The sequence below is a fragment of the Coregonus clupeaformis genome, chromosome 27, assembly GCF_020615455.1.
Source record: "Coregonus clupeaformis isolate EN_2021a chromosome 27, ASM2061545v1, whole genome shotgun sequence".
NCBI lineage: Eukaryota > Metazoa > Chordata > Actinopteri > Salmoniformes > Salmonidae > Coregonus > Coregonus clupeaformis.
In genome coordinates, this window is record NC_059218.1 from 6,074,384 (window position 1) to 6,096,219 (window position 21,836).

General features: G+C 40.0%; 2 protein-coding genes and 1 long non-coding RNA gene across 7 annotated transcripts in view; all 3 read left to right on the top strand.

Moving 5' to 3' along the window:
• The first annotated feature begins 871 nt into the window (after window positions 1-871).
• Window positions 872-1,976, top strand: LOC121541751. Of its 2 annotated transcripts, XR_005995789.1 has the most exons (5): window positions 872-931; window positions 1,183-1,329; window positions 1,450-1,595; window positions 1,704-1,840; window positions 1,965-1,976. It is a non-coding gene; the product is annotated as an uncharacterized LOC121541751 (long non-coding RNA). The 2 variants fall into 2 exon arrangements; XR_005995788.1 differs by lacking the exon at window positions 1,965-1,976 and having other exon boundaries at window positions 1,704-1,958.
• LOC121539384 lies at window positions 1,976-6,102 on the top strand. The gene is made up of 6 exons (XM_041847850.2): window positions 1,976-2,056; window positions 2,147-2,258; window positions 2,347-2,570; window positions 2,662-2,833; window positions 2,967-3,094; window positions 3,221-6,102. The coding sequence occupies exons 1-6, from the start codon at window positions 1,991-1,993 to the stop codon at window positions 3,536-3,538; spliced, it is 1,020 nt and encodes a 339-aa protein (XP_041703784.1). The 5' UTR covers window positions 1,976-1,990; the 3' UTR covers window positions 3,539-6,102.
• Window positions 6,103-9,630: 3,528 nt separating this feature from the next.
• Window positions 9,631-21,836, top strand: part of LOC121541753 (signal peptide peptidase-like 3) — a 39,713-nt gene continuing 27,507 nt past the window's right edge. The window contains exon 1 of one of the 4 annotated variants that reach the window (XM_041851033.2): window positions 9,631-10,186. In XM_041851033.2, coding sequence (XP_041706967.1) covers window positions 10,161-10,186 — 26 coding nt within the window. In that variant the 5' untranslated portion in view covers window positions 9,631-10,160. The remainder of the gene's footprint in view (window positions 10,187-21,836) is intronic. The other 3 variants (XM_041851031.2, XM_041851034.2, XM_041851032.2) reach the window with 3 other exon arrangements.

The following is a 21,836-nucleotide window of genomic DNA, read 5'->3' on the forward strand; positions in this document are numbered from 1 at the left end:
CATCAGCCAGCTAAATTAGCTTGTAAGTTCAGATGGTTGACAGTAATAACTGTTATATGATATACCCATGGAATATGTTTGATATTTTTGTGAATGGCTTGCTGTTTCATATGGCTAAAAATAGGTAACGTTAACTTAGCTAATCAGTTCGTTTGAAGGACACCACCGTTTGGCATGAGCGCAGACTGTGCTTGTCATGCGGTTAGCTAGCTTGCAATCAGTATCGGTAACTGTCTTTCTTTGTGTTGCAATATTTTCACGAATGAAGTTTGTCAGAATGGTAAATACGTAAAATAACGTTCGCTAACAACAAAACATTTATACAGATAGTATTGTTAGCTAACGTTATTGTATAGCTTCCCAGGCTTCCTTACACTAACGTTAACTGTTTTTTATAAAGCTATATATAACGGTAATGTTAGCATGCTTCTGATAGTTAGCCAGCTAATGTTGGTGTTATAAAACGATAACTTAGATCACTGATTTGCATGACGGGTTTGTTTAACATTGCTTAACCATTTTAATGGTTAGCTACTGTTCGAACTAAAATGGCTAATGAGCTAGCTAACTTTGACACATAGCTAGTTATTTGGTAGCTAATGGGACAATGTGCCTCTAAACTTGAACTAGCCTACACCCATTTGCTGCAGAAAATGGCAGCTTAACGTTATATTCAACCAGCACAACTTTGTCTACTTCAGCCTTTGTAATTGCAGTGTAACGTCTAAGTAATGCATAGTGCATTGCGTAGCTAGTACTACTGAGATAAATGGATAGTTAGCTAACGCTTAGTTGAACCAGCACTAAATGATGATTTTGAATATATATTTTCTTTGTTAACAGAGGCAAAATGCTGTTGCGTGTTCAGCTCGGGAAGAGCAGAAATACGTCAAGCTGTCTGAGCTGACATTCAATGCTTTCTTGAAAGAAGGTAGGTATAATAGGTTAAAGCAATACATATCACCCTAATGACAAAATAATACAGCATTAAGCTATTATCTTATGATATCTATTTAGGTCTATAGTCATTTCTGCTGTGCTTTATATTTTCAGTAACATAAAATCAGGTGCAGATCCTTGTCTTTCATCATTTTGTGAACACATGAGGCAACCTTAAGTATGAACTTGGATTCTTGTGAGAAGGGAATGCATGTTTTTCTTTTTTTCTTCTTTTTTTAACAGTGTGTCTAAAATTCAACATACCAGAAAGCAGAAAGCCAGACATTAAGGTGTATGACCAGTCTGACACAGAAGTTGACTCAGATGTTTTTGAAGAATTAGTAAAGGAGTCACCTGGAACTTTCAGAATCATGCTGGGCAATGGACTTGGTATTCATTCATTCAATTAGTTTTTTAGTTTAAAGGCCAGAATGAGAACCTTTATTGTCTTAAAAATAACAGTTTATTGTAATATGTTTCTATGTTTTGCACAAATTTCATAATGAACAGATACCTCTCATTCATCATCATGCTCGGGTACATCTGATGACACCATCATTCTGAATTTCACTGTGTGTGACGATGTTGAAGAAGTAGCGGCTGGCGAAGGAAGCCAGCCTAAAAGGCCATGCCACATAAACTATGAGGCAAAAGCAGTAAGTGGTGAACATTGCTGTTAAGTCCAATCTGAATGTTGTTTCATCATGTGACAGCATTACATATTGTTTTACAATTACGGAAAGCACATTTCTTTCCACCTATAGCTGATTGAAAAAATCCTAACATCAAAGCCTGGTGGTGAACGCATTATGCAAGAGTATGGAAAAACCAAATCTCTGACAGATGCCACCAGAAGACAGATGATCAACATACTTGCTGCTGAGATGACAGAAACACATGGGTAAGCATTAAGCATATAGATGGGCTGTAAAGAAACATTGTTATTATTTTCCGGTTATTAATTATGTAAAATGTGTTGTGCAATATCAATTCAGTGTGATGTTAACTTTGAATTCATATGCTAGGACATCCCCCCAAAAGTGTCAGAGTGATGTATGCACAGGGGATAGTAGCTTTGTTTCCCTATCTAGAAGACCCATACTCACAACATGGATATGTAAGTAAATGGGTTATTGCAACATTATGCACATATTCACTCTATGAAATGGGAATAGTACTCCTTTATAATTTATTTATAATAATATAGGATCATTACTACGATCCGGAGAGTGGTTCCGGATACCTTGCATGGCGATTGAAGACCATACAAAGAAAAACAGCAGAGGAAAGAGGTGCCTCAGTCAGCAAATCTCCTAAAGGTATGTTTTCTGATCAGTGACATGTAATTATAATGGTGACCTGTGAATTGTACAGAAAGGATTTCTTAACACTGTATTTTGTCTTAAGTTGGTGGGCCAGGCCGTGATCGTCAGCCCTTCACCTATGACAGAGAGCCATCTGATGAGGATGTGGAAGCAGCTATTGCTGTTTTGAGACACTCTGCTGATGAAAACACTGTCCGTGAGAAGATGAAAATGACCTTCATATATCGGCAAGCAATGGTCAACGATGAAGCCAAATCATCAGATGTCTTCTCGGTCTTCCCAAGATTTCTGGACACACCAGGACTGGTATGACAACTTAATTCACTGCATCACCAAAAATATCCAATGAAGAATAAGGTAACACTCATTATTTCTGTCTTTGTGTGTTACATTGCAGATAGAACAAGATTTCAGACTTCTGTTTGGTGAGGCCACAGCCAACAAATTCTTGGAGAAGTGGCCAACCACTTTCAAAGCAAAAGTAATAAAGGAAAGCCATGGACTTGTATCCACCACAGAACTCTTGGATTTGATGCGCAATGCTGAGTCAGCTGCTGAAGTTGAGAATGGTATGAATGAACTGTTTTACTTTTTATGTGGATAATGTAGGTGTGCATTATATGTCCATAATGGTGCAAGTTGTGAATAAGAATGTTATGCTACGGCACAATGTTAACCAGGTTTTTATTTACTTATTTGTAGGCTGGGACAGTGACATGTCTGCCATCTTGCTGCTGCTACATTTGCTACCACCATCTGCACAAGGTAGAAAGAGGCCGGGAAAGATGTCTGCATATCAAGCTGTAGATCAGCTCATCAGATTTCAAAAGGTATGCTTAACAGTTGTTTAAAATATATATTCCATCATCTCAATCTTGTGCACAGTTTGAGGTGATCTTATCTATTGTCAGAGGTTAGTCACCAAAACAATTCTGTTGAATGTGGTTTTTTTGTAGGTTGGAACCAGTGTGCAGCAGCATCTTGACAACATCACCCAAAGCAGTCAGCCCTACCTTCTCGCCCAGGGATCCACACAGAGCAGCATTCACTCCTACTTCATTGTGGTTGACAAGCATGCTCTTCCATGCAAGGCAACAGGTTCAGTAGGAGCTTTTGACGAAGTCTTTAAAGCCCATTACGTATTTGGTACGTCATACAGTTCTTCCTTGAGCAGCTTTTTCACTTTTGTGCAAACAACCATCTATAACATCGACATGGGGGAAACAAAGGAGACTCCTAGAGTTGCTGAGTTGCGAGCAAGAATGGTGCGTTAGTTGAGATAAAACTATGAAGTGTTTTCTTTGCAAAAGTGACCATGGAAGTCCAAACAACCTTGTTAAGCACCTTAAGATAATTCATGGGCTATGTACAGGCAGGACTCTTTTTCTGAAATGTGGTCAAGAAGGATGCTCACGTTCTTTTGGTAGCTTTTCTGGTTTTAGAAAACATCTTAACAAGTGCCACGGAGAAAGTTTAGTAGATTCTATAGAAGATGATCTTTCAGACCCTCAAAGTACCGTCAACACCAGTAATATTTCTCATGTTGAAGTGTCGACTGAATGTTTAGAGGCTGAGTCAGAGTTATCTTCGCCATACATTGTAAATAGTTGTGCAGCTGTTATTTCTGATCTAAAGGCAGCAGGTGTTGGTCAAAGTACAGTAAATACTGTAGTGATTTCCATGGAAGAGATTGTTCAAGATATTCATCAGCATGCTAAAGAAACAGTGATAAAGCATGTATTTAGTAATGAAAGAGAAACAGAAATGTGCAAGAAAGTTGAGGCGTGTTTTGAGGGGTTAGAGAATCCTTTCACAGTTCTAAATTCGGAATACAAGCGATCAAAATTTATGACTGCCAAGTGGGAAATAGTAGAACCAGTTGAATGTGTGATTGGTTCAAGATTTGACACAAGACGAAATAAAAAGACTGGAACATATGATCAGGTAGTAGTTCAAGATAAATTCATGTATATTCCAATTTTATCTACACTGCAGTCAATATTTAAAAGTCAGTATTTTGCAGAAATGTTGCAAAGCTCAGCTACCAGCAACTCTAGACTGAGAGATATTTGTGATGGATCTTTTTTTAAAAGTCACCCCCTGTTCTCAACTGAGAAGCAGACAATACAGGTCCAGATGTTCTATGATGATTTTGAGGTCGCCAACCCATTGGGTTCCAAGCGAGGTATTCATAAATTGGGTGGAGTATATTTTACTTTAAGAAACTTCTCTCCAAAATGAAATTCTTTTTTGGCTAACATACACCTGTGCGCCTTATTTCATACTCAAGATGTTAAACGATATGGTTTTAGTGAAATTTTTGCTCCCATTGTTCGAGACATTAAAGTGTTAGAGAGCGATGGTATTGAGATTCCATTATACAGTGGTTATGTACGTGGCACTGTAGTACAGGTAACAGGTGATAATTTGGGTTTGCATAGTTTGTTTGGTCTGGTGGAGTCTTTCAGTGCAAGGTACTGTTGCAGGTTCTGTTTAGCAGAAAAGGAGGACTTTCAAACAGAATTCTCTGAAGATTCTTCCAAAATAGTTTTACGCACCAAAGATATGCATACTGCTCACTGTCAAGAAATGGCTTGTAATCCATCCCTTCCGTATGTTTTTGGTGTGAAAAGGTCATGCATATTAATTCATTGAGGTATTTTCACACAACTGAGAACTTCTCAGTTGATGTGATGCATGATGTGTTAGAAGGGGTTGGCCAGTACGAATTGAAGTTATTATTTCTGTATTTGAATGAAAAACATGTTACATCAGGAGAAATACATTCAAGAATACAAAGTTTTGATTATGGTTTCACAGAGAGAAATAACAGGCCTGTGACTGTTAATTTAAGTGAAGGATCTAATGATCTGGGACTGAATGCAATTCAGTCCTGGTGCTTACTTAGGAATGTTCCTCTTATCTTTGGAGATTTGGTAACTTCTACTGACCAACACTGGGGCCTGCTTCTTTTATTATTGCAAATAATTAACATTATATTCTCGCCCATGTTATCTCAAGGTCTATGTGTATATTTAAAACATTTGATTGTTGATCACCATACACTGTTTAAGAAGTTGTATCCTCAGAAAAAACTTTTACCAAAGCACCATTTTCTTATCCACTATCCCCGCTGCATCCAGAAAATAGGGCCTGTACTTCATAGTTGGTGTATGAGGTATGAAGGCAAACATAATTTTTCAAAAAACAGCTTAAATCGTTTAAAAATATTACCAAAACGCTGGCAAAAAAGCATCAGAATCATATGGCATATAGTTGGCGAAGATCAACAACTTTTAGTCGGTTAGATATTGGTCCAGGAAAAATGGTGGCTTTAAATATGGTAAAAGGAGGTTCTGAAATTGCTTTGGCAATGCAAGTGCCCAGTAGCATTCAGGTTATGAAGGTTAATTGGGCTAAACATAATGGGTATGTTTATCGCCCACACTTGGTTATCTGTGGCGAAGTTGACTCTGAAGTGCCCTTGTTTTATCAGATTGAGTCAGTTCTGATAATGTGTGAAAAACTGTTACTACTCACAGTGCCTTTAGTTACAGTAACTTTTCAAGAACATTTCCATGCATATGAGGTGATCAGATCAAAGCATGATTTAGTTTTTTTCATGTCGACAACCTGCACTACCCTAGACCTTTTGACATACAAAGGTCATATGGAGGAAATGACACAGCTCTCCTTGTTGTGCCATATTGCTTTCTCTGGTGAACATTTTTATGATGTTATACTTCTGTCATAGACAAGGCAATGGGTGTACAATGTAAATTCACGGACATTGAAATTATACTTTTTTTTTTCAATAAATGTGGGTGCTCTCATCTTGTATTATTGTGCTTTGTTTTATTTGATAGTATTGATATTTCTATAATTCAGTAACACTACATCATATGATTTAAATAAAAAAAAAAAACACTGTAGAGAAATGAAAAGTAAATATCATTACACTTTAAAGTGTCATTTTTTAAAGTAAAATTGTAGTTGACTTAACTCTATACAGTGTAATCATATTACTCTCAACAGTGTGATTAAACTACAGTGTTAAATATTTTGACACATTTCATTGTTATTTTTTACACAATATGGAGTAGAATTAACTCTAAAAGTTTTACACTGACCAAAGAGTACATTTTACACTGATTTTGAGTGGGACCAAATGTTATCTGAAACAGAGTTAAATTCAACTCGATAGGAGTTAAATTAACACTTCTGTTTTTACTGTGCAGTCATAGTACAGTTGTGCCAAATCCGACAAATACCAAAGATACAGCTTTGTTACCCATCGTCTTCCATAATCCTCATCAAATGTTCCGCGCGTGTTTGCAAGCTACTGTTATGGTTGTCTCTCTTTGAAAATGATTTATTGTTGATATGAAAGATAAGGTTCTTAACTGACTAAAATGTAAATGTAAATGTTAACTTCTTATGCTTCCAAAACCGTAGGCTACCGCAAGCGATGCATGTTATGCCTTGATCACACCAATGCATTTGGTACTCCATAAGTACATTCATTTCCAATGGAACGCTGCATAAGTTTGCAGCATTGCGTTGCAGAGGCAGTTGTAGTGCGTTCTGTGTGGTGCATATGTTGGATGTATCAAACTGACGCTTTGAACACACCGACTGTGTATTTGCGCAAAATGGTACGCAGCATCATCTGAACATGTGTGCAACAAAAGTTCAACATTCGCGTTCTGCTACCATTTCTGTCAAGCCGTCTATACACTGACGCTTCAAACACACCGACTGTGCTTTGCGTTTTAGCACACCAGAAGTACATTCATTTCCAATGGAACGCTGCGTTTTCCTTGCAGCATTGCGTTGCAGAGGCAGTTGCAGTGCGTTCTGTGTGGTGCATACGTTGGATTTATCGAACATATGCGTCAAACTGTAGGCGTAACGGGTTGACAGAAATGGTAGCAGAAGGTGAGTGTTGAACAGAAGGTGAATGTTGAACTTTTGTTGCACACATATCTAGATGATGCTGCATACTATTTTGCGCAATGACACAGTCGGCGTGTTCAAAGCGTCAGTTTGATACATCCAACATATGCACCACACAGAACGCACTACAACTGCCTCTGCAACGCAATGCTGCAAACTTATTCAGCGTTCCATTGGAAATGAATGTACTTATGGAGTACCTAATGCATTTTGGTATACCAGAAGTACATTCATTTCCAATGACTGACTCTCGTCCAATGACTGACTTCTCCAATGATTGACTCTCTTATGTGTAATGTAATGGAACTGAGAGTCATGATTAAGGGCTGCCTACCGCAGTTCAATAGTTAGTTCAAGGCTAAATTTCCTCTTCAATAATCTGAACATCTATTGATCATTAATCATCATAGAAAATACTTATTTATTAAGGATTAGCTAAAGCATAATATGCTTATCACATCATTGGTAGGGTCGCGCTCTCTACGGTCTCACTTTCACTCAATTGACTACATTGGAATGGTGCACTTACTTTGAAGAGAAAGATGACTGTCTCATTTACATTACATTTTAGTCATTTAGCAGACGCTCTTATCCAGAGCGACTTACAGTTAGTAATTTTTTTTTTTTTTGGGATATATATATATATATATATATTTTATACTGGGCCCCCGTGGGAATCAAACCCACAACCCTGGCGTTGCAAACGCCATGCTCTATCAACTGAGCTACATCCCTGCCGGCCATTCCCTCCCCTACCCTGGACGACGCTGGGCCAATTGTGCGCCGCCCATGAGTCTCCCGGTCGCGGCCGGCTGCGACAGAGCCTGGATTCGAACCAGGATCTCTAGTGGCACAGTTAGCACTGCGATGCAGTGCCTTAGACCACTGCGCCACTCAGGAGTTGGAGGTACCACCACTGAAAAAAAATCTCAATACTAGGTATATAGTTGTGTGCATTCATTAAAATTGTATTTGTTAATGCAATTGACTAACGAAGAGTAAAATGTCACATCAAATGGTTCAAGCGTTATTGAGGCGCATTCCATCACGTGGTATCTCTGCTGCTGCAACAGTGACCACGTTTACATGCGCACAGTACTCCAGATAGTCGTTTATATCCCGATTAAGAATGTATTCAGGATAAACTGTTTACGTGCAGCTTTGATATCCCCTTCACGAGTATCCCTGAATCCGTGAATAACAAAATATTCCTAATTGAAGTTCATATGGGTCAATGGAATAGTAACTGAACTATGGACAATGGATGTAGTCCTATAACCTCTCACATGTAGCCAATATAATATGAACTCCTGCAGAATTATGCATTTCTTGTAGTAAAATGATACAACAAATGTTAATTTTGTCTCGGGAACAGGAGTGGAGAAATATGATTTATTTCTTTCAGCATCTCTTGAAAAAATGCAAAGGCTTGTGTAATGTGTCATATTTGACTCTGTTATGCAAGCAGACAGTATTTCAACCACAGAAAATATGCGCCCAAGATGAACTGAAGTCTTATCAGAAACGTGTTTTATCGTTTTCTTAGCTTTAATTTTCTAAAACTGGTCAAACTGATGACATTGTAAATTTTGCACAGGACACATCTTTCCACTGTTTTGAAGTTATTGCGTTTTCTCCCTGTCCCTTAACGAAACAGACAACTTTACTGGCGTATCAGCAAAATACATTATTTTTGAATTATTATGGTGGATCGAACTGCGCAGGTAGCCTACTTTTTGAAGTGATTTATCAGATGAAAACACCATGACACAACACCATAGACTGCACAACACCCATGATATCAATCAATCAATCAGTCAAATGTATTTATAAAGCCCTTTTTACATCAGCAGATGTCACAAAGTGCTATACAGAAAGCTACGCACAACTGAGCCTGCGCAGACCTCGAAAAACAACAGTAAACGGGATAAGATTTTTATATGCCACAGTATCCCGTCTAACATCAGCATATCCCAGGCATGCTATCCTGGTTTCACATAACCGCGATACAAGCTTTTTTCGGGTTATTGTAAATGGGATATGATGTTTATATGTGTCAACTCAAAAACAGAATAGCCTACTTGAGTATCCCGAATAATAACGGGATATTGGTGTGCATGTAAACGTGGTCACTGCCAACTAACTAGTGGGTTTTGACTAGATTAGATGGGATGCAGCTGTCAGAAGTGACTTTTCGTAGCAGAAGGTTTAGAATAGCAGGAAATTAGCTTTAAAAACGCAACATTTTCTCAGCCTCATTGCAAAATGTGTAGAATAGCATGATATTAGGTATGCTGCACATTTTTCTCTTTGTCCCATGGCAAAATGTGTAGAATTAGCTGTTTCTATTGGACAAATTCAGGTAGGTCCCTCCCAGTTTCGTTCCGTTTAAGAAACGTTTCGCAACAGAATTGGCGGAATGAATACAACCACAGTTCAAGTGTTTCCATTGCACACAAATTACTCGTAAAACCTCTCTAGCAAGGGCGATATTGCGCGTACCCGTGACTCTCTTGCCATAGAAAACAAAGCTGTCCGCGCGGCATCCATTACAGCCGAGTGTGCAGACTTCGGGAATATATGAATATAGACGCTAGAAAACACTCCTAAATATGGATTTACAGCGAGTATAGGATTAGTTGATACTCGGGCCTGTAAGGGCAGTGAGACTGCAGGACACTCGCGAAACTGACGAAATATACAGTTTTTCTCGGGGCGCTTTGTCTTGGCCACCTAGCAAACCATCATTGGCATTCGATTGGAAGCTGTTCGCTAGATGGGGGCTGGGGTACATCGCCATGTTGTTATCAAATAGTAACTGTTAAAAAATACATCTTGAAGTAAAGGCGGAAATTTTGTCCACAAGGTCCTACCTTTTGGCCACAGGGAACCGAATCTCTACAGTCGCGGAACCCACCACTGACTGTTGTCGTCGGTGACATGGCGGAGCAAGGCTACTCTTCTTGGTGAGTGCGCATAGGCATAGCGCGAGCTGGCTAACCAGCCTGACTTGATTGCTGTATGTACTTTTTTTTAAACATAGATATAGTTAACAACCTACTTCGTTCCTAAATAAAACTATTTTGCTTAGCTAGAATTAGATGGCCCTGTTTTCAAATTGTGTTCGTGAGCTAGCTAACTACGGTCCAAGTACAGTAGCGTCAACAGGGCTAGCTCGCTATCTGTCAGTTAGCTAACGGTACATAACTTAGCCTTTCGTCTGTTGGCATTTCATTGGTCATACGGAAATGGTTATTCAAGGTAGACGAATGTGTAAGGTTGTATATAATTAACGTTAGTTCGCCAACTCCTACCCAAATAATATTATTTAGTTAGCTATCTAGCGTGTAAGCCCCTCGTCAAATTCATATTTATGTATTTAAAAAAAAAGATATCGTTAGCCAGTTGCACACAAAGGGAGCCTATGAGCGTAACTAGTTAGCATACCTAGCCAGTTTACACTTGCTAGGCAGACTACGTTAGCAGAAAAGCTCACCGGCTTTATTCATAAAATGTCATATTTTTCAGACAACTGTTATTGTCATTGTGATCTATTTATGACACGCCCGGTGTTTTATCAAGTAAGAGAGAAATAACTATGTTATTGAGTCATCAATCTTTATTTTGTTAGTAATGACGTGCGTAGCTGGCTTGCTAGCTAGCTAGCTAGCTAGCTAGCTAGTCAACACACCTAGATAGTTTAGCTAGCTACCTAGCTAGCTTGTTAGGTTATCTTGATTGTCCATCATAATAACCTGCTTCCTAAGAGTAACGTTAGCTAGCTGGCTAAATAAGGCCTTTGTAAATCAGGGTTTATCTTCCCACATTGTCAGCTATAACTAACTGCTAGCAATCCCTACTTATATGTGCCAGAATAAGTTTTCAAATTTTGTACATTAGCTAGTTAAGTCATTGTTTTTTATGTATGATAACATGTGGTGCCAGTCAGACCAATATTAGGTAGACAGATAAATAACATGTCCATCCATGTCATTTATCTATTTTTCGCAATTGGAAATGGGGTCATTTGTCTGTCCACTTTAGCTGTAAATTCGATGTTTTTAATTGAAGGCCTATGCTGCAGATCATGGCATTATTAAAGGCAAATTATGTGCCATCTAAATGGCTAGTATTGTCTTTAAGTATTGATGTGGAGGCAACCATTTATAGCTCACACACCAGTATGATTGTCAAACGTTTGCCTTTGTTGGCAGCCGATCTCTTTTGTGTTCACACAGCAAAGACCTTGAAGTCGTCAGCAACTCAGCCTTGTTAAAATACTCCAAACCAGAAGGCGGCAGTAGCATTGTTTTGGCAATGCATGTTCGTGTGTGTTGCTTAGGTTTGGTGTAGATTCCAACGTTAACTAGCTAGCTGCGCTAATGTTGCTATTTTGAAGAAAGCCCTTGTTAATACTAGCTGGATGGCCACAGCTAGATAACTACCTAGCAAGATGACAAAGAAACAATTTAATTCACTCTCCATTATCGCATACTGTCAGTGCCAGCCCATAGCCAAATGTTTAGCTAGCTATGTAACGTTAGCATATTCGCTACCTAGCACAACAGTGCAGTGTCCATAGCTAGCTAGCTAAGTCGGCAGCTAACACAGGCAGCTGTTTCATGGAAACTAATCCATTGTGATTTAATTATAATGTCTATAATAGCTACAGTGTTTAGCTATCTTGGGGGAAGTATTTAGTGTTGTGTGCATTGCGTCTGTGCACTTAGCTAGCTGCCATCTCATAGCCTACATTGCATATGAAGTATGACTGGCTCATGACATTTAATAATATAATAATATGCCATTTCGCAGCGACTTACACCGTGGATGTACGGAGAAAATGCCCTCTGTTGGCTCCGCCACATGGGGGTTTGTGCTCTCTGATTGGCTCAAAGTCAAGTTGTTGGCCACTGACACACATTGCGATTCTACAAGTAGAAATGGCAGGTTCGTCGTAAACAGGTCGGCACGCAGCAGGTACTGCTTTTGTTTTAGCAAGAGAAGGAACGGCCACCCACTATGATAAGTACCTATCGGCAGTGAGATTATCTATGTGTTCAATGCTTTAGATTACGCCATTAAGACCAGGTGTATTTTGAATAAGAATGCCCCTCTTGGTCACCAATGTTTGGGAAAATAGCGCAATCACTAGAAGTCTATGGGTATCTGCTGGCATGTTATTAGATATCCATGGACTAATGCCAGTTAGCATATGCTCGCAAAACTACCTCTAACTTTCTTCATACTGGACACAGAAACATAAAAATTATATCCACAAATTCATCTGACTATTGGGAAGTAGATAAAGGACCTCATTGCCAAAATCCCAAAGTATCCCTGTAAACACTGGACCATGTCTTTTATACTGTTTTTCACACTGTATTCATATACTGTGTTCTTTACATAGCTCATTCTAATATATCTACTACTGGACATTGCATTTTGTTACGCTGTTTATTTATACACTGGATTAGGTCACATATGCCTTCAGAAAGTATTCACACCCCTTGACATTTTCCACATTTAGTTGTTACAGCCTGCATTTAAAATGGATTAAATGTATTTTATTTGTCACTGGCCTACACACAATACCCCATAATGTCAAATCGGAATTATATTTTTATAAATGTTTACAAATTAATAAAAGCTGAAATGTCTTGAGTCAATAAGTATTCAACCCCTTTATGGCAAGCTTAAATATTATATATATAAAAAACATTTTTTTTTATATATATATATTTTTGGTCATTTAGCAGACGTTCTTATCCAGAGCGACTTACAGGAGCAATTAGGGTTAAGTGCCTTGCTCAAGGGCACATCGACAGATTTTTCACCTAGTCGGCTCGGGGATTAGAACCAGCGACCTTTCGGTTACTGGCACAACGCTCTTACCCACTAAGCTACCTGCCGCCCTCACATAATATGTTTTTTGAAAGACTACCTCATCTCTGTACCCCACACATACAATTATCTGTAAGGTCCCTCAGTCGAGTAGTGAATTACAAACACAGATTCCACCACAAAGACCAGGGAGGTTTTCCAATACCTATTGGTAGATGGGTAATAAAATAAATAGCAGACATTGAATATCCTTTTGAGCATGGTGAAGTTATTAATTACACTTTGGATGGTGTATCAATACACCTAGACACTACAAAGATACAGGCTTTGTTCCTAACTCAGTTGCCAGAGAGGAAGGACACCACTCAGGGATTTCACATTGAGGCCAATGGTGACTTTAAAACAGTTAGCATTTAATGGCAGTGATAGGAGATAACTGAGGATGGATCAACAACATTGTAGTTACTCCACAATATTAACCTAAATGACAGAGTGAAAAGAAGGAAGCCTGTGCAGGGATATTTTTTTATTTCTTAAACATTCATCCTGTTTGCAACAAGGCACTAAAAGTAATACTCCAAAAAATGTGTCAAAGCAATTCACTTTTTGTCCTGAATACAAAGTATTATATTTGGGGCAAATCCAATACAACACATTACTGAGTATCACTCTCCATATTTTCAAGCATAGTAGTTCAAACGGACACACAAGCACTCAAACACATACAGTTGGCCTTGCTGTTTTGATTTTTGTTGTCGTTGATGTCTTTAGTTTTTTTTCATTGTTTTGTTTCTTTTGTTCCCTTTTTTCTCTTTTGTTCTTTTTGTTGGTTGTTGGCGGGAAGGTTGGGTTGGTGAGATTTTTCGGGGTGGGGGGGTCTCGGATGGTTGGTGGCCTTGTGGTTGGGAGCTTGGGCCGGTGGCCGAGAGGTCGCTGGTTTGGGTGCCCGATTTGACTTGGTGGGAGATCTGTTGATGTGCCCTTGGGCGGGGCGCTTGACCCTGGTTGCTCCTGTGGGTTGCTCTGGATGGGAGTGTCTGCTAAAGCATAGGATTGGCTGCATCATGTTATGGGTATGCTTGTAATCGTTAAGGAATGTGGAGATTTTCATGATAAAAAAAGAAACGTAATGGAGCTAAGTACAGGCAAAATCCTAAAGGAAAACCTGGTTTAGTCTGCTTTCCACCAGACACTGGGAGATGAGGTGGGCGGCAGGTAGCTTAGTGGGTAAGAGCGTTGTGTCAGTAACCGAAAGGTTGCTGGTTCTAATCCCCGAGCCGACTAGGTGAAAAATCTGTCGATGTGCCCTTAAGCAAGGCACTTAACCCTAATTGCTCCTGTAAGTCACTCTGGATAAGAGCGTCTGCTAAATGACTAAAATGTAAATGTAAATGAATAGACCTTTCAGCAGGACAATAACCTAAAACACAAGGCCAAATCTACACTGGAGTTACTTACCAAGAATACAGTGAATGTTCCTGAGTGGCCCGATTTTACAGTTTTGACTTAAATCTACTTGAAAATCTATGTCAAGACTTGAAAATAGTTGTCTACCAATGATCAACAACCAATTTGACAGAGCTTGAAGAATCTTGAAAATAATGTGCAAATGTTGAACAATCCTGGTGTAGAACGCTCTTAGAGACTTACCCAGAAAGACTCACAACTGTAATTGCTGCCAAAGGTGACTCTTACATGTATTGACTCAGAGTTGAATACTTATCTAATCAATATGTTAAGTGTTTTATTGTTCATAAATTCTAACAATTGTTAAAAAGATTCTACTTTGACATTGGAGTGTTTTGTGTAGATCAAATCCATTTGAATCCCACTTTGTAACACTACAAAATGTTGAGAAAGTAGAGGGGTGTGATTACGTTCTGAAGGCACTGTATTTGTCATGATAAGTTTTTTTATAATAAAAACGTATCACTTAATTCAATCGCAACTGTTTTGAGTAGACTGAATAAAAGTCTTTTTAAATTGCGGAGGTGGTAGACTGTATACCAGGGTATTTGGAAAAAGCCACAGGATGGTTTTTCAATACTGTCAAAACTAGTTTTTAGAAGTTTTTCAATACATTTGAATATTTGTAGCTACTTTTTAAGTCAATACCTGCAGTCAACTTGTGCAATACCTTAGGAGATAAAGCAGATTGCGTTCTTCATTTCACCTGTCATGGCTAGTTAAGCTAATGTTTGCAAAGCTAGCTAGGTAGCTAAATATTATAACAAGCGTGCTACCAAAAGAGCTTGCCAAGACTAATACACTATATATACAAATGTATGTGGACACCCCTTTAAATTAGTGGATTTGGCTATTTCAGCCACACCCGTTGCTGACAGGCGTATAAAATCAAGCACACAGCCATGCAATCTCCATAGACACACATTGGCAGTAGAATAGCCCGTACTGAAGAGCTCAGTGACTATCAACGTGGCACCGTCATAGGAAGCCACCTTTCCAACAAGTCAGTTTGTCAAATTTCTGCCCTGCTAGAGCTGCCCCGGTCAACTGTTAGTGCTGTTATTGTGAAGTGGAAACGTCTAGGAGCAACAACGGCTCAGGCGCAAAGTGCTAGGCCACACAAGCTCACAGAATTTTACATTTTAGTCATTTAGCTCTTATCCAGAGCGACTTACAGTTAGTGAGTGCATACATTTTCATACTGAATGGGACCGCCTAGTGCTGTAGCGCGTAAAAATCATCTGTCCTCGGTTGCAACACTCACTACCGAGTTCCAAACTTCCCCTGGAAGCAACGTCAGCACGAGCTGTTCGTCGGTAGCTTCATGAAATTGGTTTCCATTGCCGAGCAGCCGCACACAAGCCTAAGATCACCATGCGCAATGCCAAGTGTCAGCTGGAGTGGTGTAAAACTAGTCTCCATTGGACTCTGGAGCAGTGGAAATGCGTTCTCTAGAGTGATGAATCACGCTTCACCATCTGGCAGACAGAACTAATCTGGGTTTGGCGGATGCCAGGAGAATGCTACCTGCCCCAATGCGTAGTGCCAACTGTAAAGTTTGGTGGTGGAGAAATAATTGTCTGGGGCTGTTTTTCATGGTTCTGGCTAGGCCCCTTAGTTCCAGTGAAGGGAAATCTTAATGCTACAGCATACAATGACATTCTAGACGATTCTCTGCTTCCAACTTTGTGGCAACAGTTTGGGGAAGGCCCTTTCCTGTTTCAGCATGACAATGCCCCCGTGCCCAAAGCGAGGTCCATGCAGAAATGGTTTGTTGAGATCGTTGTGGAAGAACTTTACTGGCCTGCATAGAGCCCTGACCTCAACCCCATCGGACACCTTTGGGATGAATTGGAACGGCGACAGCGAGCCAGGCCTAATTGCCCAACATCAGTCCCCGACCTCACTAATGCTCTTGTGGCTGAATAGAAGCAAGTCCCCACAGCAATGTTCCAACATCTAGTGGAAAGCCTTCCCAGAAGAGTGGAGGCTGTTATAGCAGCAAAGGGGGAACCACCTCCATATTAATGCCCATAATTTTGGAATGAGATGTTTGACAAGCAGGTGTCCACATACTTTTGAAATGTTTGTGTAAAGTGCATTCGGAAAGTGTTCAGACCCCTTCACATTTTGTTACGTTACAGCCTTATTCTAAAATGGATTCAATTAATTTTTTTCCTCATCAATTTACACACACTACCCCATAATGACAAAGCTGAAATGTTTGAAAACCCTTTGCTATAAGACTCGACATTGAGCTCAGGTGCATCCTGTTTCCATTGATCATCCTTGAGATGTTTCTACAACTTCATAGGAGTCCACCTGTGGTAAATTCAATTGATTGGCCATGATTTGGAAAGGCACACACTTGTCTATATAAGTGCATGTCAGAGGAGAAACCAAGCCATGAGGTCGAAGGAATTGTCCGTAGAGCTCCGAGACAGGATTGTGTCAAGGCACAGATCTGGGGAAGGGTACCAAGAAGTGTCTGCAGCATTGAAGGTCCCCAAGAACACTGGCCTCCATCATTCTTAAATGGAGGAAGTTTGGAACTACCAAGACTCTTCCTAGAGCTGGCTGCCCGGCCAAACTGAGCAATCGGAGAAGGGCCTTTATCAGGGAGGTGACCAAGAACCCGATGGTCACCCTGACAGAGCTCCAGAGTTCCTCTGTGGAGATGGGAGAACCTTCCAGAAGGACAACCATCTCTGCAGGCCTTTATGGTAGAGTGGCCAGACGGAAACCTCTTCTCAGTAAATTGCACATGACAGCCTGATTGGAGTTTGCCAAAAGGCACCTAAAGGACTCTCAGACAATGAGAAACAAGATTCTCTGGTCTGATTTTGGTTATTTCATTAGGATCCCCATTTGCTGTTGCAAAAGCAGCAACAGCTAATGGGAAACCAAGATTGAACTCTTTGGCCTGAATGCCAAGCGTCACGTCTGGAGGAAACCTGGCACCATCCTTACGATGAAACGTTGTGGCAGCATCATGCTGTGGGGATGTTTTTCAGCGGCAGGGACTGGGAGATTAGTCAGGATCGAGGCAAAGATGAACGGAGCTAAGTACAGAGAGATCCTTGATGAAAACCTGCTCAGGACCTCCGACTGGGGGCGAAGGTTCACCTTCCAACAGGACAATGACCCTAAGCACGCAGCCAAGACAACGCAGGAGAGGCAAAGGTACAAGTCTCTGAATATCCTTGAGTGGCCCAGCCAGAGCCCGGACTTGAACCCAATCGAACATCTCTGGAGAGACGTGAAAATAGACACTCCCCATCCAACCTGACAGAGCTTGAGAGGATCTGCAGAGAACAATGGGAGAAACTCCCCAAATACAGTTGTGCCAAGCTTGTAGCATCATACCCAAGAGGACTCGAGGCTGTAATCACTGCCAAAGATGCTTCAACAAAGTACTGAGTAAAGGGTCTGAATACTTATGTAAATGTGATATTTCAGTTTATTTTTCATACATTTGCTATAATGTCTAAAAACCTGTTTTTGCTTTGTCATCATGGGGTATTGTGTGTAGAATGACACACACACATTTTCACAGTCTGCTGCCTCAGTTTTGATGATGGCAATTGCATATACTCCAGAATGTAATGAGTGATCAGATGAATTGCAATTAATTGCAAAGACCCTCTTTGCCCTGCCACAAAAGGAGAGGTGAGAGTGTTGACAAGGACAAGGCTGCAGATCACTCTGTCATGCTGATTGAGTTAGAATAACAGACTGGAAGCTTTAAAAGGAGGGTGGTGCTTGAAATCATTGTTCTTCCTCTGTTAACCATGGTTACCTGCAAGGAAACACGTGCTGTCTTCATTGCTTTGCACAAAAAGGGCTTCACGGGCAAGGATATTGCTGCTAGTAAGATTGCACCTAAATCAACCATTTATCGGATCATCAAGAACTTCAAGGAGAGAGGTTCAATTGTTGTGAAGAAGGCATCAGGGCGCCCAAGAAAGTCCAGCAAGTGCCAGGACCGTCTCCTAAAGTTGATTCAGCTGCGGAATCGGGGCACCACCAGTGCAGAGCTTGCTCAGGAATGGCAGCAGGCAGGTGTGAGTGCATCTGCACGCACAGTGAGGCAAAGACTTTTGGAGGATGACCTGGTGTCAAGAAGGGCAGCAAAGAAGCCACTTCTCTCCAGGAAAAACATCAGGGACAGACTGATATTCTGCAAAAGGTACAAGGATTGGACTGCTGAGGACTGGGGTAAAGTCATTTTCTCTGATGAATCCCCTTTCCGATAGTTTGGGGCATCTGGAAAAAAGCTTGTCCGGAGAAGACAAGGTGAGCGCTACCATCAGTCCTGTGTTATGCCAGCAGTAAAGCATCCTGAGACCATTCATGCGTGGGGTTGCTTCTCAGCCAAGGGAGTGGGCTCACTCAATTTTGCCTAAGAACACAGCCATGAATAAAGAATGGTACCAACACATCCTCAGAGAGCAACTTCTCCCAACCATCCAAGAACAGTTTGGTGACGACCAATGCCTTTTCCAGCATGATGGAGTACCTTGCCATAAGGCAACAGTGATAACTAAGTGGCTCGGAGAACAAAACATTGACATTTTGGGTCCATGGCCAGGAAACTCCCCAGACCTTAATCCCATTGAGAACTTGTGGTCGATCCTCAAGAGGCGGGTGGACAAAGAAAACCCCACAAATTCGGACAAACTCCAAGCATTGATTGTGCAAGAATGGGCTGCCATCATTCAGGATGTGGCCCAGAAGTTAATTGACAGCATGCCAGGGCGGATTGCAGAGGTCTTGAAAAAGAAGGGTCAACACTGCAAATATTGACTCTTTGCATAAACTTAATGTAATTGTCAATAAAGTCCTTTTTGTACCTATTTGTAAGTCGCTCTGGATAAGAGCGTCTGCTAAATGACGTAAATGTAAATGTTATGGAATGCTTGTAATTATACTTCAGTGTAACATCTGACAAAAATATCTCATAACACTGAAGCAGCAAACTTTGTGAAGACTAATACTTGTCATTCTCAAAACCTTTGACCATGACTGTACACCTTTTAATGTAAACAAACAGATTTGATTACACTTGGTAATACATCTAGGGTAAGTTTGCTGTGCCAGATACCTGAGGTCAAGATATCTCCTCAGCCATCCATCATCATGGTCCAGTACCCAAAGCTGAGAGAGATAGGCAGGCTACATCCCACTGAACGGCTATTGTATCTGTAAGTGTTTGGTTTCTGTGTCTGTTTTCTCAGTATGTTTATTAATGCGTTCATCGTTTTTTTTAACCCTGTGTATTTTTTATAATTTTTAGCTTGTGTATGAACATTTGGGCATGCTCAAGCTGCTACTACCGATGAGTTATCTCTCTGAAACTAGAAGTTGCCAGCCTATAAAATCCATGTTGCGGGCGGAATCACAGAATCCAGACATTTTAAAACAGAATTCAACAATATATTAAAATGTATTGAACTACTTAGGAAATCAACTAAATGTATTGAACCTATTAAAACAATTAATTTGCTCAAGATTATCATAATTATTCATAATCATAATAATGATCATAGCCTTATCTGAAGCTGTGGAAGCCAATCACTCAATCTGCCATCTGTTTTTGTTTTTTAAAGCGACAAAATTGTTTTAATGAAAAGCGCTATATAAAATCTATTATTAGGACTAAATGCATCAGTGATTTGTATTTTCCTTCAACTTTCTGAAGAAGCAACGGCACAGGAATGCCCCTCCTGTGTGTGCGCGTTTGTCTGTAATGCCAACATTCTTCAGGTAGATGGAAAGGTTCCCAAAAACCTGTGCAATTTAAATGTTAACTATAAAGTAGCCTACCTGGCAGAACGATATCATAATTTTTTTTATCAATCCAGTGGCCATTTGTTTTGCGAGCTTTGCAATCACATTTTTTTTTTTGAGCGCTACAGAAACATTGAGCGCTACAGAAACATTGCTAACCAAACAACGGTCTCTGGCTAGTGCGCTTGAATTAAAGGGTAACTACACTAAAAAATCTAACTTTCTACGATTTTATTATTATTTCTTTCATTCAGACCTCAAGTGGTCTCCTGATGTGATTTAACCTCTTAAAAGTAATGGCAAAATGTAGGTTTCTGTCCTAAATAGACATACCCAAAAGTAACTGCTATTCATGTGTAATTACATGATTCTGACATGCCAAAACTTGGTATATTTGGAAAGAAGACATCTGGGAGATTATGAGGAAATGATCAGAAGATTGATAGGAGTTACATAGTTAAGAATACACAAGATCAAGTACACACAAAATAATGTATTTTCTATTTTGGAAGTCCTCTTTCATTGACAAGCTATAAGTGAATTATTGATTCCCAGAGCTGGAAACACATCAGATGGCTTCCACAACATGTGAACAATATCAGAAATAAAAATGGGATTGATGGACCTAACAACTAGAAATGGGCAGATGTTTTAGTAAGTGGTGTCAGGTGTGGTCACAGGACGTTTCCAAGTGCCCCTAAACCTCTCCAGAGTGCCATATGTCGGTAAATTAGATAATTCCAGTGCTATTACATATTTGCAATCCCTAAATGCTATTTGTTCAGTATAAAAACAAAATTTCTACCATATCAACCTCACTCAAACATTGTGGTGGTGTTATGGGGTATCCAGGGTACATTCAAGTTTCCGACTGTGGTAGTTGCACTGTTTTTTTTGTACACCGGATATTCCTGAAAGTTATTGTTCACTATAAAAACGAAATTTCACCAACCTCTCTCAAACATTGTGGTGGTGTCGGGGGACATACAGGTGATATCCAAGTGTTGTTGTTTTTTTTTCAACCTCTCCAAAGTGCCTGAACGTTTAGCCTAGGCATATGCAATGTATTGATCCCACATACAAATGAACTGTTTACAAAAACAATATAAAAAGCAGCAGATATACATAAAAAAATATACAAATGTCTTATCAAACAGAAACTTGGTTACACACGTGTCCTTCACCAAAAAAGGTTCAAAAATAGAAAGAAGCTGAACTATTTAAAAATTGCATTCGTGTTCATTTTATATCCCAGGTGTAGATGATTACATTTCACTTTCACCGTAGCTTTTGCATGTCATGAAAGTCTTTTGAAGCAGTCCCTCTCTGCCAAGAAACAAAAAGCGAACTGGCATTTAGGACAGAAGATCTGGCATTTGACCCTTTTCCCCCCCTGTGTTTTGTTTAATGCTTGCAGTTCTATCTTTTGTCTTATGGCATGTGTGTTGGATAGTGGCGCTCACCTTGAGTGGGGGGTCTTGTAATGGTTGCTTTGGGCCCCCCAATTCAGCCATT